At 41.6% G+C, this 25,801-nt stretch overlaps 1 protein-coding gene across 1 annotated transcript in view; it reads left to right on the top strand.

The window, feature by feature from the left end:
* Positions 1–422: 422 nt before the first annotated feature.
* LOC126281292 (ras-specific guanine nucleotide-releasing factor 2-like) overlaps positions 423–25,801 on the top strand; it is a 1,771,818-nt gene continuing 1,746,439 nt past the window's right edge. Inside the window, exon 1 of the mRNA XM_049980119.1 lies at positions 423–645. Coding sequence (XP_049836076.1) covers positions 487–645 — 159 coding nt within the window. The 5' untranslated portion in view covers positions 423–486. The remainder of the gene's footprint in view (positions 646–25,801) is intronic.

Here is a 25,801-nt window from a genome sequence, read left to right as displayed (position 1 = left end):
CATTTCCACCGAATCCTTACTCACAAGTTTCATTCTTTTATCCTTTTAGAGGCGTCCTGTCGACTGAGCTGTAATCGGTGGTTGCCCGTGTACGCTTGAATTTCTGCGCCTAAACCGAGCTGTGAGTCTTCGAGGACTTTGCTAAGTGATAATATTTGGGCTCTCTTGACGGAACTGCCTCACGTGCTCCTACATATTGCGAAGAGCTCATCGTATTCACTGTAAAGACGTCTGATTATTACAGACCTTCGACAGTCACTGCAGTTGTGCTGTCTATTGTCGTATCGGGTCTCTTCCGCGCAGCACCCGCCCAGCCCAGAAGGGCAGGCGCTCCGCTGCGGGCTGGCGAGTAGGGGGCGCAGAGCGGCGGCGTCGACGCGTCATGCCCGGTGTCCGCGGGCGCCACACGACCGCAGCTGAGGCGCCGGCGACGCACACGCAGCCACGGCTCACCACAGCGGCAGCGGCAGCCTCGCGCCGGCGGCTATGCTGAGCCCCAAGATGCAGCGCACCGTCAGGGTCAACGAGAACCAGCTGCTGATGCTGTCGGAGAAGGCGCACTACGATCACTCGCTGGCCGGCTACCTGCACAAGCGCACCGCCGACAGCACCAAGTGGCAGCTGCGCTGGTTCGTCCTCTACCAGGTCGGTACACGGCCTTTACTGCCCTACCCGTGTCTTCACCTCAACATGTGGCCGATAGGCCCTGGTCGAAGTATAAAACTCTCTCCTGGTGTTTCGTCTCCGACTGTGGGAGACATCCTCCGAGGTACAGCGGCGAACTGCTGTACCTCCGTCCGCAGCTCGTCGTCGTGCGGTAGCGTTCTCGCTTCCCGCGCCCGGGGTCGATTCCCAGCGGGGTCAGGGATTTTCTCTGCCTCGTGTGATGTTCTTAGGTTACTTAGGTTTAAGTAGTTATAAGTTCTAGGGGACTGATGATCATAGATGTTAAGTCCCATAGTGGTCAGAGCCATTTCAACCATTTTTTTGCTGTACCTCCGAGGATGTCTCCCGCAGCCGGAAACGTCAGGAGAGAGTTTTATACTCCGACCACGGCCTATCAGCCCGGAAGTTTTAACTGAAGACAATACCATCCGTGAAAGCCTATAATGTATCCAGAATGAGATTTTCACTCTGCAGCGGAGTGTGCGCTGATATGCAACTCCCTGGCAGATTAAAACTGTGCGCCCGACCGAGACTCGAACTCGGGACCTTTGCCTTTCGCGGGAAAGTGCTCTACCAACTCGGTAGCTCAGTTGGTAGAACACTTGCCCGCGAAAGGCAAAGGTCCCGAGTTCGAGTCTCGGTCGGGCACACAGTTTTAATCTGCCAGGAAGTTTCCTATAATGTATGATGTGGCTTTTAGTGGTACGAAAGCGGTGTGATCCGTTAATACCTAAGACGACCACCTCTTCATTTCATATTCACTTTCAATTACGTCCTCCTCAATTCCACCTGCCGCGCGGGATAAGCCGAGTGGTCTCAGGCCCTGCGCTCATGCACTGTGCGGCTGATTCCGGCGGAGGTTCGAGTCCTCCCTCGGGCATGGGTGTGTGTGTTTGTCATTAGGATATTGTCATCTCCCAACAAATAATTCCCGAAACCTCCCAACAGTAAAAAATATAATTAGTTATAATTCACATTCAGTGTAACTGCCCAACAGATAAATTTTACTCAGTCTACCTAGTATATCCACATCTATCCCCTGCAAACCACTGTGATGTGCATGACACGGAGTACCTCCCTCTGTACTAGTTACTGGCTCTTCTTCCCGTTCAGTTTGTAAGTAGCCTGTTTAGGTTTTTATGTTAGTAACGCCACTTAGCGCTCCGTATGAAAATCACTGGCTGTAGTGTGTGCAGTCTGTGGCTGAGTGGCATTGTTGGAATTTTCTATTGTAGTGTTGGGCAGTTGGCTGTTAATAGCGCGTAGCGTTGGGCAGTTGGGGGTGAGCCGCCAGCAGTGGTGGATGTGGAGGAAGAGATGCCAGAGTTTTGAGAACGGACGATCTGGACGTGTGTCCATCAGAGACAGTAACTTTGTAATACCGGATGTCATGAACTGATATATACATTATGACTTTTGAACACTATTAAGGTAAATACATTGTTTGTTCTCTATCAAAATCTTTCATTTGCTAACTATGATTATCAGTAGTTAGTGACTTCAATAGTTAGAATCTTTTATTTAGCTGGCAGTATTGGCACTCGCTGTATTGCAGTAGTTCGAGTAATGAAGATTTTTGTGAGGTAAGTGATTCGTGAGAAGTATAGGTTATTGTTAGTCAGGGCCATTCTTTGTAGGGACTATTGTAAGCCAGATTGCGTTACGCTAAAAATATTGTCTGTCAGTTTAGTGATGATCAGAATAAGTAGAAAGAAATGTCTGAGAACGTTCAGTTTTGCTCAGTTGTTTGAAAATCAAATAACTTAAGGGGTTTACCAGCACAGTAATTCACTAACTTTTCTAAGGAGACGTTTCAGGTTTACGCGTGGAATGCTGAAAGACTTATTGGAGTGAACCGCAACCTAGTCAATCTCGTCCTTGCAATCGCCACGGGAGTAATGGCAGGTGGTTGCGGTACATTCCTAGATTTCTCACCCAGGATGGTTTTCGAAACTTTGAAAGTAGGCTCCGTAGGGTGCTTGGCGTCCATCTTCAGGCTCCTGCCACTCTTGACTTCTCAGCATCTCTGAGCCTGTCTTCCATGGATCAAAGAAGGATGTCACCATTCCTACATGTCACCATTCCTGGATGTCACCATTCCTTTTGTCCTTCCTTTTAGGTCGCGCGTGATTAGCCGAGCGGTCTCAGGCGCTGCAGTAGTGGACTGTGCGGCTGGTCCCGGCGGAGGTTCGTGTCCTCCCTCGGGCATGTGTGTGTGTGTGTGTGTGTGTGTGTGTGTGTGTGTGTGTGTGTGTGTGTGTGTGTTTTTGTGTGTTTGTGCTTAGGATAATTAAGGTTAAGTAGTGTGTAAGCTTACGGACCGATGACCTTAGCAGTTAAGTCCCATAAGGTTTCACACTCCTTCCTTTTATACCTTCAGTGTCACCTACTAGTCTTATGGGTACAGCTACCATAACATTTTAGGATATGTCACAGAAGTTGGACTATAGAGTGGTTGCATTTTCTTAGTACTTAGTGACTGCGCCCTTACGATCTTTGTATTTCATATCACAAAAAAATTGTTACACCCATTTATTTGTATGGGCGAACTGATTCCAATTGTAGCTCACCGGTACTGTAGTCATAACGTACCAAGTTTCTTTTTTCGTTTTCTGAAGTGCGCGATCTTACATTTCCGAATATTAACATAGACTGCCAAATCTTTGCTCCTCTTTGAAATATTACTGGGATCCGATTAAATATTAATACAGCTATATTCGGCCAGTACTTCATGTAGGTAACCGTATTGTATGCCAAATATCTGAGATTACTAATATAACCCGCTATACAACGTTAATAGTAAGGGTCCCAATATGTTTCCCTGGCCCCAACCTGCAGTTATTCGTAGTCTGCTGACGACTCTTAATCCATGAGTGTATGGATACTACCTTTGGTGTCTCTAGCAACCATTAAATATTACGTACCAGAATTTCTCTGAGGTTTTCGATAATATTATGCGGATTAATGAGGGCTAGAGACTACAAGCATAAACAAAAAACACGGATAAAAAGGTCCATGATTTTATCGGTAACTCGTATTTCCTGTCTTTACAAAACATGCTTTATGTCACATTTGGAATTTCTACGGATTACGTACGTTTTACTCATCGAAACTGGCGACTTGTTTACAAAATTTCTCTTAAAATACACTGTGTTTCAAATGGTTCAAATGGCTGTGCGCACTATCGGATTTAACATCTGAGGTCATGAGTCCCCTAAAAATTAGAACTAGTTAAACCTAACTAACCTATGGACATCACACACATCCATGCCCGAGGCGGGATTCGAACCTGCGGCCGTAGCAGTCACGCGGTTCCGGACTGAGGCGCCAAGTACCGCTCGCCCACTGCGGCCGGCCACTGTGTTTCATACTCCCTTGTGTCTTTTTTTTGGGGGGAAATCATTCACTATTTCTGTTCCTTTTTCTCTGACTATGTTTCTCATTTCCCAGAAAGCCAGAACATCGCTTCTGCATTGGGTTAGGTTTGGTTGTTTGGGGGAGACGACCATACAGCGAGGTCATCGGTCTCATCGTATTAGGGAAGGACGGGGAAGGAAGTCGGCTATGCCCCTTCAAAGGAACTATCCCGGCGTTTGCCTGGAGAGATTTAGGGAAATCACGGAGAACCTAAATCATGATGGCCGGACACGGGATTGAACCGTCGTCCTCCCGAATGCGAATCCAGTGCTTCTGCATCCTCTGATACAGATTAACGCATTTCAGCGCCTCAGTATGCGTGATAACATATTCCTCTGTCGCACCATCTGCATTTCTTTCTCTATTGAACACACTTTTTGATTATGCACGAGTCACTTAGCTGGTCAAATCTCGGTTCTTAGGCATCGCTATTGAACCACTCGCGGATGTTCCCTTCATGTGCGTCTTCGGACTCAGAAATCTATATTCTGAAATAAAATACTCATTCTGGTTAAGACTTCTTGTGGTTTATCTTTCTCATAATTTCGAAATTCGACTACAGTAGTTCTCTTCAACTACAGAGAAAAAAAAGCACTGTACTTTTCACAGCGTTTGCAGCTTACTATTGCAGCCATATTATGATGTGAAGATTGTCGGTGACCGTACAAACCGCTAATTTCTTGTTGAAATTGTGCGCAATTCTGCCAAAACTTAACTGTTTTCAAGACTAGCATCTGAATGATCACTGAGTCTCCTGAATGCCCAAAATGTCGTTCATTCCATAAAATAGTTCTGTTTTGTTACCTACTGACTTTTTTCGTGACAGCGGATGTAATTTACCGGAGAGCCCAAACGTTGCTATACTCAAAGAATTCAGTCCTACATACTCTGTTACCAGATCAACGCATTTCAGTGCCTCTGTATGCGTGGCAGCGGGTTCTTCTGTGGCGTTCTGGCTGTCACCTTCCTCCCCTCGGCTACATCCTCGTTAATTTGTTGCACCTCATGCCATTTGTTAAACATGGTTCACACACATAATTGTGTGTCCTAAACGAAAATATCCGTTCCAATAGTGACAGAATTCTTCAGACTTCGTTATTTTTATTTATTCATTTATTTTCTTCTTTTAAAAGTCTCCTAACTGTACACAGATAATCCGCAAACGCGTAACCACTAGCGTTCCGTATTTTCATCTACTTCTCCTCAGTCAACCGTCACTCTCTACCATCCACTCTTATACTTTTGCAGTCTTCACTTCATCGGCATCAGCATTTCGGCAGCACCGCTAAGTTCCTGAATCCGCTTCTTGGTTGGCCTCAGTTCAGAGTACTACTCCCAGTGAGGTCCTCAGTACCTTTAGACCTAGACGTAACCGGCCCTACCAACGCTGTAAGCCACAGCCAACATCGCAAACAGCTGACATGTTGAATTAAATTCGACAGTTTCAGATTTGAGCACGGTGTCTGTTTTGCGAAGTTCCTTTTTGTATTCAAAATTTTAGTGATCGCACGGGATCGAATTACAACAGTTAACCGGTTTTAACACCTCTGTATCACCATGAGAACCTCTATCTTATTACAAAAGTAATACGTCGAACACTCGTCTAATGCCCACCTACGTCACTTGACATCGATGTGAGGTTAATGCCAAGTGAACAAGACTGGCGTTAGGTGTCTGTTCGATCTCTCACTTTTGTATTAAGTTATAGGTTGCGACGATGGCTCAGAAGAGCTGAAACCGGTAGACTGTTGTAAGTACGTCCAAGGCGAACAAGACAACTGTGGACAAGAAACTGACATATCTACCAATCTCTGTCCTCCATTGCAGCTATTTAGTTTCTCCGTTGATAAAGAAACGTCTCCAATTTATGGCAGAAAGTCTTACCAAAAACTCTTCACACAATTATCACATTACATTATTGTATTAATTGAAGTTCACGTTTTGTACTTCATTTTACAGATTAGTGATGTGATCATTTAATCTGCGCTATTTCGGAAACTCGTTCCCGTCTCAAGACACTGTTTGATACTGGAAAGACACTGCTTTTGACTGAAGTTGTTAATTTATCATTTTTATTTGAGTTGCTTACAGTCAAGTAAAACAGAGTCCCTTCACTTCGTCTGTAGCTCCTTCAGTGGCTTTACATATGGACCTCAGCGTATACGAATATGAAACTTCCTGGCAGATTAAAACTGTGCGCCGTACAGTCTGGAACTCGGAACCTTTACCTTTCGCGGGCAAGTGCTCTATCATCTGAGCTACCCGAGCACGACTCACGCCCCGTCCTAACAGCTTTACTTCCGCCAGTACCTCGTCTCCTACTTTACAAACTTTACAGACGCTTGGGTAGCTGAGATGATAGAGCACTTGCCAGCAATGGGAAAGGTTCCGAGTTGGAGTCTCGGTCCGGCACACAGTTTTAATCAGCCAGGAAGTTTCATATCAGCGCACACTCCGCTGCAGAGTGAAAATCTCACTCCGTATGTGAACATGTGGGCGCCCGGCCACTGGAGCGCGTTAACGCGCCGATTCCGGGATGCAGGGAGCCGAGCGTGTCCCAGACAGAACCAGCCTCGCGGTTTGTCAACGAGGTCCCCGTTAGTCGGCTAGATTGGGTGTGGGTTGTAAGCGGTTCACCACATCCACGTAGGTGAATACCTTGATGGTCGCCGACCTGCCTCGGATATACACTGCGCAAGCATGTTTTAGGAAACCACTATCGCACTTGGACATTAGCCTCACTCTGGGCGTAGACGTATCCAGTCTCGGCAGCCGTGGTGGCGTTGGGGTGAGATACAGCTGCGGCTCGGCCGAGGTCCGTGTGACAATTCTGACCGGTTAAGAGCAGTGGGAAAAGGCGGCGGTAGCAGCAGTAGAAGAAGGGGACTGCGTATGAATATGTAATGATCACAACTTGTGTGCTCGCACTCTACCAACATTTGTGACTTATTTCACGAGCATACCAAGAAAGAAATACGGGAATAAATGTTTACTGTTACATTAGAGAGATTGAATTAGAAGCAACTTCAGCCTATTAGAAACGTCACTGTTGGACACTCAACACAGTGTATAAAATACAGTGTATAAACATACAGAAAAAGAGGTAAAAAGTTGTAAGTAGTGGGAACGCTTAGTAATCAATAGCAGCACTGTATGATACTTAAACTCCTGCAGAGTCTTCCACTGGAGTTTATCTATCATCTCCGTAACGCTTTCGCGATTACTAAATGATCCTGTAACGAAGCGCGCTGCTCTCCGTTGGATCTTCTCTATCTCTTCTATCAACCCTATCTGGTACGGATCCCACACTGCTGAGCAGTATTCAAGCAGTGGGCGAAAAATCGTACTGTAACCTACTTCCTTTGTTTTCGGGTTGCATTTCCTTAGGATTCTTCCAATGAATCTCAGTCTGGCATCTGCTTTACCGACGATCAACTTTATATGATCATTCCATTTTAAATCACTCCTAATGCGTACTCCCAGATAATTTGTGGAATTAACTACTTCCAGTTGCTGTCCTGCTATATTGTAGCTAAATGATAAGCGATCTTTCTTTCTATGTACTCGCAGCACATTGCACATGTCTACATTGAGATTCAATTACCATTCCCTGCACCATGCGTCAATTCGCTGCAGATCCTCCTGCATTTCAGTAAAATTTTCCATTGTTACAACCTCTCGATATACCACAGCATCATCCGTAAAAAGCCTCAGTGAACTTCCGATGTCATCCACAAGGTCATTTATGTATATTGCTAATAGCAACGGTCCTATGACACTCCCCTACGGCACACCTGAAATCACTCTTACTTCGGAAGACTTCTCTCCATTGAGAATGACATGCTGCGTTCTGTTATCTAGGAACTCTTCAATCCAATTACACAACTGGTCTGATAGTCCATATGCTCTTACTTTGTGCATTAAACGACTGTGGGGAACTGTATCTAACGCCTTGCGGAAGTCAAGAAACACGGCATCTACCTGGGAATCCGTGTCTATGGGCCTCTGAGTCTCGTGGACGAATAGCGCGAGCTGGGTTTCACACGATCGTCTTTTCCGAAACCCATGCTGATTCCTTCAGAGTAGATTTCTAGTCTCCAGAAAAGTCATTATACTCGAACATAATACGTGTTCCAAAATTCTACAACTGATCGACGATAGAGATATAGGTCTATAGTTCTGCACATCTGTCACTTCTGAATGAACACTAATTTGTTTTCTTATATGCTATGGAGGAGTGCTGCCCTTGGATATGAAGGTGAGAAGGAAGGGTAATAGGAGTTCTTTTTTATTGGTCTTTGCATTGCGTGTTGTCATTGGCAGAAATCGGCGTTTTCCGTTGGCGTTTCTGTATTGCTTGCCATTGGTGAAAATCTGCGAATAGGAAACTGAGCGGCGACTGCAGTGTAGCGTTGTTTACTAACTGCCTAGTATCGACTAGGCCGCGTCAGCGCTCTGTGTACCCTCCACCGCTGTGGCCTACAGCGCGCCTGTTGCACTGCGAGAGCTGTCCTTCCGCAAAGCTGTCACTGCTGGCATCCAAGACGCAGGAAATCGGCACCCGTCTTCTCTACTCATGTTGCCGGGTCGCTTGGCTATTTCTATAGCCTCTGTAATCTTCCTCCTCAAGGTAAACTGTTGTTTCGCCAGTACGCAGGCCTCTCAAAATTCCATCTTCATCCTGCACTGTTCCTGATGTCCTGCCACCGCTGGTTTGTTGTATTGTTTGAGGCCGTTGTCTCTCTCGTGTTCGGTTAGCCTTGTGCTCATTGGACGGCTAGTCTCACTGGCATACACCTGTCCACATTCGCACCTGATTTCATAAACTCCGGCGGCATGAAACTTGTCAATTGTATCTTTCGTCGAACCCAGAATATCTTTTATTTCGTTGTTGCTACGAAAAATCGGTTTAATACCTGCCCAATGGAGGACTTTGTCCAGACGTTCAATAACTCCTTGTACGTATGGTAGCAGGATGGTGTTCTGTGTTTCGTTCTGCATTTCCCCGTTACCCTCCTCCTTCGGCGACAAGGTTTTGGGCCATTAGCTCCAAAAATGGATCTGAGGTTCCGTAGTTCAGTTTTCAGACTGTGTTCATCGCTAATCCTGTAGGTTCTCTTAGATAAAGTTTGCAGGGCCGATTTCTTTTGGTGGTGGGAAGATGCATGCAGGTACCTGTCCGTGTTGGTGGGCTTCCTATAAACTCTGTGACCAAGCTTTCCCGTCAGGCTTACGGTAAACTTCCACGCAAAAGAAATCGGCCCTGCATACTTTAACTAAGAGAGCCTACAGGCCGTATTTAGATGTTATGTTATGTGGCGTGTCGCTTTTCGCGTGGTTCTTACCACATACCTATTTCGTTAAAGGAGTCAGAAAATCAAAGGTCCGTTGTCGTAGATATGATCTTGTCAATTTTGTTTTAAAACTAGTCATTAATGTTATACGGTACTTGAATTATCATACCACAGTCGTGCCATGCAAGAGTCCAGTAAGCGAGTACTCCGGCCACAGTTTATTCCTCGCCACTCTTCTGCGCTTTCGTGCATGCTGTATGCCCCCACAGACAGTAATGTGCTTAAATTAGACATAAAACAAAAGCAGAATTTTGGGCAGTCAGTACGAGATCCGGTTAATAGAAATACGAAATGAATTTTTGATTATGGGAAAGAAGTTTATTTATTCATCAAATCCAATGTCATACCCTTCAAAATACTCATCATTAGATGTTACAGAGTTTTCTCCCGTCCAATCCCTTCCAACCCGTAAAGAACTCGATGTTTGAGGTAATTTTCATATTTATCGATGATGCAATTTTAATCTTATATTGTCTTGTAGAAAGGACGGCCCTTTAGAGCTTTCGTTATTTTAGGAACAGGAGAATGTCACATGTGTCTGCATGTTGGAGATTCATTAGAGCATGATTTTTGCCGATAAAGATGCGACCAAGCACAGAAACGTGTTGGCACGTTCATCATTCGGTGCAAGAACTATAAATATTTTTGTCACAAATAAAGTGATTTTTGGGTGTGTCTCATGTTAACAGCGTTAAACTTATAAGTCGGTCATTCCATCTTGAGGGAATAAAACAATCAACGAACACACCAATCGTAACCTTCACATTTCGAGGCGCTTGTTGAATTTCATTCACTCTTGGCACACCATATTAGGTAGACTGAGACGATTGAACATTAGCTTCATTATAATTTCCGTAAAAGCAACTTTCACTACCTGTCATGACATGTTTGAGGTGTCCTTAACGACTCTTGGTCAGTTTGCATCTTTCGCCGTTTCTGTCCGAAATCTAACAACTTTGGATCAAATTTTGCTGTCACACTTTCCACATATAAAACTTACGAGGGAATTTCATAGCATGAGACGATATACACCAATCTTCTTCAACTGTCTCTTTGTGATTCAGGAATCGTTCATAGCCATTTCTTTCGCTTGTTTTAACATTTCATCGAATGATGACGTACTGGGGAGCGCTCGTCATGATCAACCTACTTGCTGCCTTCCTTGACGCGTTTCCACTGCTCTTAAACTGTTGATTTACTCATAATAGAACCACAAAAACAATATTCACCGTTTCTAAAGCGTCGTTGCCCTTATTTGTTCAAGAACACGTTTTATACAGAAGTAGATTAGCGCCCGGACGGCGTGCACAGAAGCTTTTTAATTGATTTTTACGTTGCTTGCTAATTACAACACCTTCTAAACTTCTCACGCTAATTAAAACCATAGAAGCATGGTCTTTTCTGGAAATACCTTTGATCTAAAGGCGATTCTGATATCTGGAGTACAAGGGTTATGTTAATCATGCCTTATGTATTCCTGTGGTGATTTGATCCCCTATTTCAACCTTATATGCGTTAAATTAACAAAAACAATGAAACACGTATTTTTTTAAATTTTTAACCGAGAAGAAAAATTCAAATTTCCATAGATTTATCTTTGAAAATGCGTTCATAATGTAAAAGTTCATAAAAAATTAATTTCCTATTTTAATTTGGGTGTCAGTTACCAAAAGCAATGAAACCTGTATTTTTTTCGTATGAAACCTAGAAGTAAAATACCAATTTTCGTACATGTAGGTATGAAAATCCTTTTCTAGTTGTTTAATTATTTATTTTCAAATACCTTACACCCACTATTTCACGTTCAGAGTGTTCAAATACGTATTTCTTTACTTTCGATCGAGAAAGCAAATACGAATTTTCGTAGATCTGGCTTCAAAATGGCCTCAATAGAGACATATTTTCATAAAGCATTTCGTCCCATATTTCACGCCCTCAGGGGTGGAATTTCGAAAGATCCCTTCTTCAACGATTCGCACGGTATAAGGTTAACTCCCTCCCCTAATTTCATGTTTTTATTCTTAGCGGTCGGAGCTGGGCGGCGATGAGTCAGCGAGATAGACAGTTAGTCGGGTCATTGGCTCTTATATATAATGCAGCGAAACATACACAACCTTAATTACACTTACAACAGACTATATATCTAATACGGCTCACACTGTGCATGTAGTTTCCACACGCGTTTTCCAGCACAACAGTTTAGTAACTGAGTAAATCGCATTGATACAACGGACGAAGTGAAAAATTCCTGATAGCTTTTGAGGACATCTCGTCCAGATAGTGCGTGAAACGTTGTGCAACAACAAGGAGCCTGTCACACGTAGTGACAGAAACATGGAGACCCAGCTGCTCCAATTGCAAGAATAATTGCAAATTGCATACGGAAGAAAAAATCAAGACACACAAATAGAATTCTTCGATTTAGAAAATGCTTTCGACACTGCAAAAAAACTGGAGTGAGCTACATGGAACGATGGGCAATACAGAATATGTACAGGAAGCAAACGGAAATATTAAGATTGGAGGACCAACAACGAAATGTTCGCATTAAGAAGAGTGTAATCTATACAACGAAGACGCAATGAAGGAAATAAATGGTTCGATTGGCTCTGAGCACTATGGGACTTAACATCTGAGGTCATCAGTACCCTAGAACGTAAACTACTTAAACCTAACTAACCTAAGGACATGACACACATCCATGCCCGAGGCAGGATTCGAACCTGCGACCGTAGCGGTCGTGCGGTTCCAGACTGAAGCGCCTAGAACCGCTCTGTCACACCGGCCGGCGAAGGAAATAAAAGAAAGGTCCAGAAGTGGATATATAATTCAAGGTGAGAGGATATCAATGATAAGATTTCCTGATGACATTGCTATCCCATGATATTGGTATCTCAGTGAGGGTGAAAATGAATTACACGATCTGTAGAATGCTAGTATACCGGAAAAAGATAAAAGTAATACCAAGCAGCAGAAATGAGAGTAGCGATAAACTTAACAACGAAATTGGTTGTTACAAAGCAGACGAAGTAAACGGATTCTGCACCCTCGGAAACAAAATAAATCACGACATACGAAGAAAGGAGGACATAAAAAGCTTACTACTACAGACAAAGATGGCATTCGTGGCCAAGAGAAGTGTATTGTTATCTTACAGTGGAAAGTCTAGGTAGGAATAACAACAATGTAGGAACAGCCAGATTGCTACTTACCGTAAAGAAGGCACTTTAAGTTGTAGACAGGCACTCTTAAAAGACTCTTACATAGGCGTGTCAGGCAAACCCTTCATCATTAAGCTTCTTTACTGATGAAGGCCGTGGCTGAAAGCTGTATGTAACATTACTGGTATCTTACATAAGTCTAAATTTGAGGAAAAAGCTTCTACGAATGTACGTTTGGAGACCAGCAATGTATGTTAGTAAATCATGTGGGGAAACCGGGTCAGAAATGAATCGAAGAGTTTGACATGTGCTGTTACCGAAGAGTGTTAAAACCAGGTACTCTGATGCGGCAACGTGTGAGGAGGTTCTCCAGAGAACCGACCAAGAAAGGAATATATGGAAAAAATTGACAACAAGAAATGACAGGATAGCAGGATATGTGTTAAGACGTCACGGAATAACCTCCATGGCGCTACAGGTGGCTATAGTTAGTGAAAACTGTACGGGAAGACGAAGACTGGAATACATCTAAGAAAACTTGAGGACTTAAGGTGCAGGTGATACTCTGAGATGAAGAAGGGGGCAATTCTTGGCGGACAGCATAAAACGAATCAAAAAATCTGACGACTAGAGAGAAAAGAACAGTAACATTCGGAAGAATGCAAAAATAAGAGAAGGTTTGTATTGCCATCAGATTAATACGCACAGAAAAATGTAATTACTTGTGGGCACTGAGCGAAAGGAGGAAATTTGTCATTTGTTAAAGTGAATTTCAAGGTAGTATTACACAGTGTAATACCTTATCTGTGTCTTCCATCATCCTCAAAATATCGCGCGGCAGAAAAGTTGGCATCCTGGCGACACTTACATACCCACCAACCACTGCTCACTACCCACTATCCACTCGCTACCCACGAACCTCACAAGCAGAGAGCTGATGCACTGTACGGGCCTGTACGCTTTTGCCCTAGATGTCACAGGTATCGAACACTTACCGGTACTTTTGTTTAACAATAACCCTGAGAAGCCATCGTTTACCAGCATTTGTTGACAGTGTAGTATTTAGAAATCCACGTTCTTTCTAAAAATACCTGTGAATGGTTCGATTCTGTGGCTTCATTTCTCTGTGAGATTGTAACGTATTATTTTCCTTTTCTAAAATCTCGTTTCCAGGTAACTGTTCTGACATTTTAAAACCAAAGCCCGTAGAGAGAGCAGTTCTGCTCATAGTTCCTTTGTTAGACTAGAAATCAAGTTTTGTGCGACAAAAAGTTTGAAGTTTACGCAAATTTGGTATTAAATTGAGTTGTTCGTAGCCTCGCACAAACTGTTGCCTGGTTACACACTGAACCATATAATGAAAGGACCCTTCATTGTCTGGGCTATGCTTCTTCTCCTTCTTCTTCTGTGGAGATTGTACTCCACTCCTGTTCCACTCGCCATTACATTCCTCAAGCCGTAATTTGGTTGCATCGACCCTCTCAGCTCTAACATTTTGCCTACACTTCCGTCACCTCTTTCGTATCCCCCTTCTCACCTTTCTCCTTTTCACTGCCAATAAGTTTAACGACGCCAACAGCGAGACGCCGCGGCTGTTCGCAAGGGCATTTTTCGCGATCGCTTCCCACGCTTGCAGTGCGGGAACGCACAACTTTGGACCAGAACGTGGTCGTGAACGAGATTGTCAGCGCCCCAGACAGTTCCACTGTTCGCTTGGGAGAGAAATACTCTATGTATTTATATCATTCAGTTCGCCGGTGACATGCAGCTCAATGGTGCAGCGGTCAGAGCGGTGCCCTCACATTCTGGTGCAGCAGCGTTCGTTTCTTCAAAAAGCAGCCAGGTTTAGGTTTTGCAGAGTTTTCTAGATCACTTAGAGCAAAAGATGAACTATTTCCACTTTAAATGATTCGGTTAATTTCCATCGCCGCCGTTCTCCAATCCAGAACAGCCTCGGCTCGACTCCAATCATTCCTCATTCCTTCTCTCTTCAGTTTGGTTGCTTCGTTCGTTTAAAATGAGGCTTTGAATTTAGTCAAATATTATTTTAAAATTGCCTGCTATCGAGAGCGCGAAAATTCTGCTAAAATTTATTGTAGCCTGTCTCGTGTGAACCACCGCAATGTAGAGACTGAAACAAAAAGTTTCTTTAAAAAATTTAAGTTACAGGTATGGAAACAGTAACCGGATATCTAGCATCTGACTCCATTATAGCCACTAACAAAACAAGTGAGCGGTGTTGTGGTTCTGGTTGTCGCCTCAGGGTGCACCAGGTCTATGTCACACGCTAGTTTCTCGGGTACACGAAACTGTGTGGGGCGTTTCTTGCAGTGTACATGAAACCAGTTTCTCGAAAATTATTAGTACAATAACTTTTTCCCATTCATCGGCCTTCTCCCATCGCCCAGAAACACTGTGATATTCATACGAAATAATTGTTTTAGCGGGGCAAAAAATAAGTATGTAACTGGACCTCTACAATAATACAGAAAACTATAGGATCTGAAGTAGAAACTGTTGACGGTCGACCTTACTGCCCCTATTTTGCACATTATAGCTTTCCCTTATTCCAAGGAAATTCGTGTCTGGAAAATGTTTTGAGTCCAAGTCTGAGGATGTGGAAGCCCTATACAGATATTTTGAGAAAATTCCAGACAGCACTTTAGAGGTATAATTTTTACGCTAGAAAGGCACTGGACGATGAATATTACCTTGAGTATTAAAGTCGAGAAGTGATAGCCATTTAGGTAAAGCCACTTTTTTTCCACAGCTGAACCGAGTTAAGACGCCTCGTCCTTTTTTATTCCAAATTTGGCGTCTGTCATAAAATTTTTCTAATAATTGTTACTACTGCCAATGTAGTCACAGAACTTCACTCGGTTTCATGCTATATTTTTACCTATCTGATTCATTTGTTTTACTTCTGCAATTAAATTGTGTTACTAGCAGTCAAAAACAGTATTTCGTTAGTGATTTCTACGACGAAACATTATCAGCTCTACCGGTGTCAGGACAACGGAATTTTCTGTTGGACCGAGTGGCAAAGGATGATGTCTCGAACATACTTTATCCGAGACGTAATGTAGATGGTTTCCTTCATACATACTTTCATACATATTCATTATTTTAATGTGCATTTCTTTAACATACATTTCGTATAGGACTGCTCTGATGCATGGACTTTATAATGGGTGTAAATAAATATTTCAGTGTCCAATAACTGCCACAAACCACGTTGCAGCGAAAAAACGGGATTCTTTCCAGTTTTTCCAAAACAATTGAAACTTAGCTATAATCGCTCACTGCTCTGAAAAATATTTTAATGTGTTACAGTTCGTCTCTGCTTTAACAATGCAAAGCAAAGCGTCAGTAGTGCACTGTGTATCATGTTGTCCAAAGCACTGGGGAGAATGACTCTAAAAATATAGCGTGTAATTAAATCCATGCTCACTGATTTGTTTTGTGATGCATTATAAAGCACAGTTTACCCATTTTGTATTAAACTTGTCTCTTATCAGAGCTTAATGTATTATTAATTCTGTGTATTTATTTTGTTTCAGGTAGGGTCTTAGCTCTGGTGATTACCAACATTTCCAGGTATGGATTATTCCTTGTATCAGTTATTTTGTATTTTACTCATTATTTATGCTGCAGAAATTCGTGTTTACTAAATTCATATCATTTCTTGTCAAATATGTGCTGAACAGCAAAACGCGTTGGATCCAGATACATATTAATGCATGATCTTCAGTCATGTGTTCACCACCCACAAAACTCAGGCAGCAGCATTGCAGCACTCACGGTGCACGACAGACGAAATTGCGTCTACTCTCTCGCACAAGTCTTACGTCATCAAACTCATTCCTGCTTATGTGCGAGTAAATGAAACGGGAGGTGTAATTAAAATTTCTTCTTCGCAGTGAAAAACTCATTAAGCAGCGTTAATGTTTTCTGTCAGTTTCTCTCTCTTTTCGAAATGAGGGAGGTGTTAAACTGCAAGCTGCTGAGCCATTTTGCGTGGGCTTCGAAGTTAACATACATGTCGTGTAGGATTACTGTGACGTATCAACTTTATAATGGCTGTGGATACAGATTTCAGTGGCAGTGAAGGTTTCCGACGTCTGCCTCCAAGTTGATTCCACGATCCTCCTGAGGTAGTATTTCGTGCCTACACTGAGTGTCGGCACACACTTGGGAACACTGATCTCAGCCACTGTCACCTTTTTTTTCCTGTCTTCCTCTTTTATTTCAAGAATGTTCAAGTGTGTGTGAAATCTTATGGGACTTAACTGCTAAGGGCTAAGTCCCTAAGCTTACACACTACTTAACCTAAATTATCCTAAGGACAAACACACACATAGGCCAGCCCGAGGGAGGACTCGAACCTCCGCCGGGACCAGCCGCACAGTCCATGACTGCAGCCCCTAGACCGCTAGGCTAATCCCGCACGGCCCTCTTTTATTACCCCTCTTCGTATACTACACTGTACATTGATCTGCTTTGCGCTCACCGTAACGTGTTCATTGAATTGTAGATACGAAGCTGTTGTATAAAGGTGGACATCTGTGAAATACTCAGTCTTCGAGGTTCATGTATTTTAGTATTGTTGGCTTGTGCGCAGTAACATAGGAGACTTTTTTTAAATTTTACCTTGCTGTTTCGAAAGCGTCCCGACAGACGGGAGATGCGGTTGTGAGCGGCGAATATTTCACTGGTGCTTTTCGATAGGCTCTCACAGTGATCCATATTGACTATGTTGTCTTTCAACTGAGTAACAGTTTATATACTTGCATATGTGTCATTGGTAAGGAATTTCAGTGGCTCTTGACGTTTCTCCACTTGCCACCCGTCTTCTCTCCTTATGCTTGTCGTATGTAATTGCAAAGTTATTATTACATTCACGGATAACATGAAATGTTTACTTTCCGGTAGGGAAAGATGAAAAGCGTTCTAATTTTTCGAAGCTGTCATGTTTTGGTTTAGCGTATTTGGCACAAAGTTTATTTCTGATCGAAACATTCCATCCCTGAATGGGGACTCCAAATACACATAAGCTCTACACTGAAACAATCGTGCCAAAAATTTAAGGCTTCGGAGAGGGGCAGGTCTGAGTGGACCAAATACAGTGAATAGGATTCCTACTTTAGCTCTCTCAGTTTTCAAAGCCAAAGGTACAATTCCGAAAACAATGATGGTCTCTTTTTTATCGTGTTCCTAGGAAATATCTACATGCTATTCCTCACTCATTACATTACATTTTACAAAGTAGTCAACGAGGATAATACTTATTTTGTATCCATGAATCCTCCCTACAACCTTTCCGCCAAATGAGTCAATTTTTACGTTTCGTGACGTAGGACTACCGAGTGCCATTCACTGCTTTGAGCCGGTAACATTTTTTAAATGCCTTGTAAGGTCAAACACTCATTCATATTATCCATAACTGAAAATTAGACTGAGATTCCAGTACAGTCCAAATATTGCTAAAAAAATTTTTCATTAAATCTGTGTAGAACTAAGGCACAAATCCTTTGCTTAGTTAATTTTTCCTGCAAAATGATATTGCAGCGATGTATCCTGCTTTCTACGTTACACACACTTCGCGCCAATAGTGTACTTTTTGAATCTTTCCATCTGTGGTGGCAATTTTGCGACGCATTTAATTTCGATCAGCTACAGAGGAGGAACAACTACGATTACATTAAGCTGTTCACTTCTCAACTATTTTAAATGGACAGCAGGCTACTCAGAAAACGTCGTCAACTTTAGATGGATCTTCGATGGTTGTAAACAGCACAAAAGTAAGAATTTTGTAACGGTATGTTATTCCGATTGATTTAATTTAACAAAATCTTTAAAAGAAGGTATTTAAAAAGACAACGTTATTATACAGACCAAATTACACATGTTACGTAGTATTCCGACTGTAAAAATATAGCACGTTTTTCGTCTCCGAGCCTCTCTTTGAAATACTTGTAAACAACGCAGTACACAAACGCCTGCCCATATTTTTGAGTTAAATTATTTCCAATTTTAAAAATGTTTCACAATGCAGAATGAGACTTGCTTGATCTCACAGTATTCTGCCTGCATATTGTAATCCAAATTATGTACCAAAACTGATCAAGGCAAGGATTAGCGGACTGGGAAAACTGCTGTTTTAATTTTTGGTCAATAGAAGTCGTTGAATATTGCAAATGATCCCTTTTGCCAAGTCTTCTCTGGTGTTAAATCGTGTTCATTCAAGCAGTTACCCCGCATCTTAGAATTTTAATCAGAGTACTTTGAAAATAATTTCCACCCACGTAAGTTCTAAACTATTCTGTATCTTCTAACGGATAACCATAATATGTACGAAGATCAACTTTCTTGTTATGACACTGATAGTGTGGAAAGTGAACTGTGAACTTGAGGCGTCAGTATAAAATAGGCTGCTATAGTCCTTTATTTAATATATTACGATCAGTCAGTTAACGTTTACCGTAAGTAGTAAATCCGATGCCAGCAATCACACTGAAACACGATCTTACGACGCACAATATACAAACCTTTTGTGTTTTATCCACTGATATTTCCTGAGTTATCCGTACACAGTTCAGTTTAATAATTCTGTCTCTGCCGCTGTGTTCTGTTTACTGCAACGAAAATAAAAGAATCGTTGCAACTAGAAAAAAGTTGACTTCAGTTGCTAGACTATTTTATATCAGAATCTCAATGAGAATTGGGAAATTTCTGCAGCAAGGATGCTCCTAAATTCGAATGGAGGTTTGACAGTATAATCTGCTGTTTACTTTAGCTTCGAGGAAAGAGAATTCTGAAACTATCCCCCAGTGTGCAACACTAAGTGGTCAGTACTTGATCGTCATTTAGCGTTGCCTTTTCATAGCAGTCTTAAAGAGATGGATCTTTCCGGTGTACATATATATTCATTACTGTCTGCATTTCGTTTAACTATTTCAGCAAAAATGCTTAAGAGCTCGAATTCCTCTGTGTTAACTACAGAAGAGAAAAGTACTTTTCCCGGTTTTAAATGCGTGATTGCTTTCCTTCTTTGGCACTTCAAAGACTCCGGATCGCTTACTTCTTTTTAGACGTCTTTTGCCAGTGATACATTATAAAATAATGGATCACGAGATCAATACAGTGTTTACAATCCCCTGTTGAAGAGAACAGCTGTCCAGCGACAGCATAATCTGCTCTACTACATAATTTAATTATAATATCGTCCGTGATTCTGAGACAGAATATAAGGCCAGAATTAATTACAGTTTACATGGCTCTAATGTAACATCGTTGGCAGCAAAGTCATTGACAGAGAACATTAGCTAAGTCCTATCCAGAATTACTGTGGGGTGTATATGATACGTAATCTGGAACTGCAGCACAAACCTTTTTGTTATACTTGCACAATTAACATAGGGTATGTCGGTGAAAGAATAGCGAAAGAGCCGGTCGTGACCTTATTAGCGGCCGATAGCCATAATCTTACGCGAGTCAGAGGAGCAGACAGAAAGAAGGTTTTGTGGCAGACTGCCACGAGCACTGCCTCTGAGACAGTTGTGTTTAGCCCACCTTCTTAAGGTGACAGAAGACTGGTGAATGTCGAAACAGGATGTAATTATATAAAGAAGTATTTCAGAAACATCCTTTATCATATCGTCATAAACATCGACACAATATTCGTCTTGAGCACGTTACATCGTCTGATAGATGCAGGCTCCTCCTGCCGTTTCCGTGAAGTACGGTATTCAGCTAAGAGCACCTATGTCACCTACTAACCTCCCACGAGACTGGCATCTCGGTCTCTCCCTTGCGCAATCATTTCCTTTTCATTGAGCTCATAATTACATCGTGCACTTAAGTCTCTTCCCTGATCAACTTGTTTCTTTTCCGGCCTCTTCTAGTAACTCCTAATATGTGGTTGTCCATTCCTCGCTGAATTAGTCCTATTTCTTCAATGAATCTCACATGAAAAGTCCGTGTCTCACTTCCATAATTCTAACCTCTTAATACTATTAATAAAGTTTCCTATTCAGACATATATCATTCTTTCTTTTGAAAATCTGCGCTGTGCCTTCCGACAGATAAAAGTTTAATTTTTGTCTTTATGGGTGGTGACAACTGTGGTGGATACGTTTTACATTAAGAGGAGGACATGATGTACAGTCTTTTGTCACACGTATGACCATTTTCTGCATAAGTAAAACATTGTTCCAAGCTTGAGGAATTGTCTTTTCTTTCGCAAACATTCTTTAAATGATTTCGTACCTTTTACTGTATAACGTTTCTTCCGGTTTCAATAATTTCTGTCGAAATATCATCATCTCCCGTTATCTTCTCTTCCTCCATATTTCGTACGGCTCTGTGTAACTCTTTCAGACTCTCAGTTGTTTCATTATCACATCCAGCTGTGTTTCTTATTCGTTTATCGGATTAGACAAACATTTAAAAATATGTTGGAGAGCTTCAACTTTTGCCTCTTTGTTGTCAGTGACTGTCATCTATCAGCTTACCTGATTAAATACGGTGTACACCCACCGTTAGTTTCCGATCTATTTTGTTCGTTTTATTATTGTTAGAAATTATTTCTGTTATCAAATTTACATGACGTTGAAGACATTCCAAATTTTTATTTTTAGTTCAGCATATTTTATTAGGTTGTTTACCTGAAAATTTCAGCTGCTCTTTCATATGTCTCATAGTACATTTTCTTTCCTTTTACTTTTTTTATACATGCAACGTACTTTGGTATTTACATAGGAATGTTTGTTAAATAATTCTCCCTTTTTTATTAACTTCATTTAATAAGACGCTGACTTTATTATGTAACTGAATTTACTGCACCTCTCTATTTTCCTACAAATTCCCGCAACCTACATTCCCAATTTTCTTCTTGATGAGTCTTTTTATATATTTATTCTCTTGGTCGTGGTATTCACTTTGAGGGATTTAAGATATGTTTGTGATTGGTGGACTACTGGAAACGAAACGTCAAAAATCACTGAAGTGTTCACTCAGGGGATCATCAGCAATGCATATTAGACTGAGAGATAACTCGCCGAGACTTAGGCAAATGAAATACACGAGAGAAGTCAATGAACGCCTGAATAAGGAGAAGTTAATAGTGGTAATACGATGACACGAACGTCTTTGAAGGATGTATTGTAGGAGGAAAATCCAAATGCAAGCTCACAACAACAGTGATGCAAAGAGCGACAAGAGACACGAGCGTCAACGGCAGCGGCCGAGAGCCACTACACGACATTACATTGCGTCACATTACGTTAACACTTGTTCAAATGATCATGAATACATTTCGTAATGAAGTTGAACGGGTCAGTTTAACATGATTTCTTTACTCGATATAATCTCTCTCTCTCACACACACACACGCACACACACACACACACACACACACACACACACACACACACACACGCACACATACGCACACTTCCTCTCTCTATTTTCTTTATTTTTATTACTTCACATCCAAAAATTCATGTGCTGAGTAGAAGGAGCTGTCATTTTGATTTGTTTTTAAATGCTGGTTGGCCGTCTGTCACAGTTTTAATGCTATTTGTTAAGTGACCAAAGATTTTAATTGCAGCATAATTCACCTCTTTCTGTGCCAAATTCAGATTTAACACAGAATAGTGAAGACCCTTCAAGTGTCGTAGCGATGCACTTTACTGTTACTTTGGAATTGTTACCGGTTAATAATAAATTTCAGAAGTGAGTAGATGTATTGCGAAGGTATTGTGAATACCCGCGTTCGTTAAATAAACATCTGCAGACAATCTACCGATTCCCGTAAGAGTTCGGTAGATCGATTGCCGCGTGTAATAGGTGTGGTGGCCAGGGGCACTACAAATGTAGTGTGTGGACAGTAAGTTGGAAAGTGTGGGTCTCACAGCGAGCGTGCCAGGGATAAGTCCCTACAGTCACACTATCTTCTGTGTATGTCCGGGTTCGTGTCCCGGTCGGGGCACACATTTTTCAACAGTCCCCGTTGCTATTTATCAACGCCTATAATCAGCGAAAGGCCTAGATTTCATAATAATTTCATTATCATTGCTTTTGTGCTTAGTGACCCGCACTGCCGATTTGCTGCGTCCGTGAAACACCGACGAATCACTTGTCAGCATCTCTTTCATGCAACATGAAACAATCTGAAAACATCAACATTTCAGAACACAAGTCACAGAAGTAAATTCACATATTTAAAGCATGGCTAACCGGACGTGAGTCAAACAGTGCTGCTCTCCAGTCCGGCGCACTACATTATACAGGAACGCAGGTAAGAAGCGTTTTGATTGTGAGACATAGCAGATCATTAACATAAGCTGCACGTTGTTGTTACTCGTATAATTTTTAACTTTTTAATTAATTGAAAAGTGTGCGGAGCTGTTTAGATTATTCCGTTCGGTCGGTCACAATTTCTTTTTACGTCATTCGAGGATAACGAGCCTGAAACGGGTCCGTAATTGAATAATTTTAGTTAGCCGTCGTTTTTATTCGTTATGTTTTTTCGTCATTATCTGGTATTACGCTCTGCCAGATTACTGCATTTCACGTTCAATTGATCCGGTTACGCAGTTACCTCGTTCACATCCTCTTTAAACGCTGTGAATTCTGATGGTGGTATCTCCAAAAATTTCTTTAGCGGAACAAAATTCCTGAAAGCGAAGCAGTCTCTCAGCTATTTCAGCCATCGAAATTATTGCTATGTGAGGCATATAACTGCGTCACTTTCCACAGAACTGGAGACGTGTGTGACTTTGAGAAACTGCTGTTTTCTTTCATAAACGCGAGATTAAAGAAACGTGGTGACGACAGAAAAAATCTGACGCTTTATTATAATATCCTGCATGGGTGACAGAACAAAATAAAAGGAAGAAAAATGACTTTAACGTCCCATCGACGAGGGGATCATCAGAGGCGGATTGGTGGAGGATAGGGGAAAGAAATCGTCTTAAGTGATTTAAAGAAATCACCTTCTTCTTCTTCTTTTTGTTCTTCCTTCTGCATGTTTCATGCATTTGCCTCTTAACACCCTCTTTATCGAAATTATTCGTATTTACATTTTTCCTCACTCTCTCTAAAGATCATTTGCTTACTCGGTAGTAATTCATCAATCACTCTGGTAGTCTATCAATTTTTGTGATATGGACGTTGTAGTTACTCGCTTTCAGTTGTTCCCGCATTCCTTACTCTGCTCTCTTAATCATTTAACTGCCACTTCTTCTCTGACGTCAGCATTCCTTCCCCTGTCGGATAGTGTGTGCTCAACAACTCTTCTTTGCAATCGCACAACCGATGCCTGTAGGCTTTGCTGATTTCTTTTTGTTACAGTCCACGACTCACTTACGTATGTCATTCCTTGGTACTTAAATCGTTTTGTAGAACTTCAGTGGAATTTCTTCCTCACTTTAGTTTTGAGGGCTGTACAGATTCTTCTCTTAATGTAATTAAATCTTTCTAGTGTCTTTTTTATGTATATTTTTCTGATGAAACATACAGTGTTTCCCAAGAAGCTGAACGAGTTTACTGTTTCTGTTATCTGATCATTTGTTATTATTATTTTGCTAGCATTTGGCTCCAGAGCTGTTATTGCTATAACTTCTGTTTTCTTTGAAGGTACTTGTAGATTATACAACTTAGCTGATGTGGAGAACATATGAGCACCTGTTTGGAGTGTTTTCTTGCTAGCAGCAATCACAATCTGATCATCAGTGTAGACTAATCTCACAGGATAGTTCCTTTCATTGAAGTCATCATAATATTAATACGCGAACATCGAAAATTGAATACTGATTATTAACGGTAATTATACAAGGAATCCAATGAAACGTATATCCTTCGAAAGGTACTTTATCATAGAAGTGTAACAAAATAATCATATGTGTATGGATCCGTTAGAAGAGATGAAAGGACGTGGACAGACACACACGAGAAACTTTTTCCTCTGTCTCTCAGACTGCTACCATCTTCAAACCTTTGTACCGATCTGATGCTATCGTAGAAATGACACACGAAGGTAAAAATGTTTCATGAAATCACATTCTACGGACGTTCATGCTTAACTGTTGCATATGGTTCATTTGTAGTACTTACGCAAACCGGACATTTACAATGACACACACACCCCTCTGGCATGTAAGTTAGATTGAGTTAGATTAATTAGTGTGTAAACCTAGCGGCCGATGACCTCAGCAGTTTGGCCCCATAGTTCTTACCACAAATTTCCAAATTTTTGCTAAGTTGGTGATACTGTCAGTAGTGTAAAATTAAACGTTACTTTAAGTGATACAACGGTATTCACACTGCGCTGTCATAAGGGAAAGATTAATTTGCCGCTAATAACACAAAATTTCATTTTCGATTCACTGTATAAAGGACTCACTTCCATCGATAGAACAACCACGAGATGGCAAAGAATTATTTCAATAGTATTCGTAGCTGCACTGCAGCATTTTCTATGGCCAGATACGAGGCTAATGTTATACGCACAGTTTTACGTGGAGTGGGTCACGTTTAGCTACACGAAAATTTTTGTTATACATCAGTTCCAGGGACTTTACCATGTTACACGCGATTGTAATTTAATAACATCTACATAACTGGGCTAATTTCGACCACAGGCGACACTAGTGAATACATATGCTTAATTTACTAATCCATTGACTCGGCATGTCGACATGGGAATTTCAAAAAGAATCGGAAACAAACCCTTGTCTTTCTCCCAAATTTGTCGCGATTTTTGTTACCCCACTTACTTCGATGCCGATTCCTGATACCTGGTACATGGTTTTCTCTACTTGTATTACTTGCACAAGTGTTTTTGTGTTGTGCATTATTTCACATAACTTTTGTCTCTTTTCTTTGTCGAAAACTTTCACATATTCTGCGAATAGTATATGTCTCTCTTCATAGAACTGTGATTTTCAATGATTTATTTAATACTCCACCTATTGTCTGTGCACGATATTCCTTTCCTAGATCCCGTTTTCTCTTCTACCAGAAAAGTTACGACAGAGCAGTAGTCTTCGTGTTATTGTTTTAGAATACATTTTATACACCATGCTTAACAGAGAGTTGACCCCAAACATTTCGTGATTACTTCTGCCTCCTTCCTTGTAAATAGATATTACTGTAGCTAATTCCCAGTTCTCTGAAATTTTCTTATTTGTCCTGCATCTC

This window comes from Schistocerca gregaria, chromosome 7 (genome assembly GCF_023897955.1).
Source record: "Schistocerca gregaria isolate iqSchGreg1 chromosome 7, iqSchGreg1.2, whole genome shotgun sequence".
Classification (NCBI taxonomy): Eukaryota; Metazoa; Arthropoda; class Insecta; order Orthoptera; family Acrididae; genus Schistocerca; species Schistocerca gregaria.
Note: the sequence above shows the minus strand (reverse complement) of the source record. Positions and strands in the feature narration are given on the sequence as shown.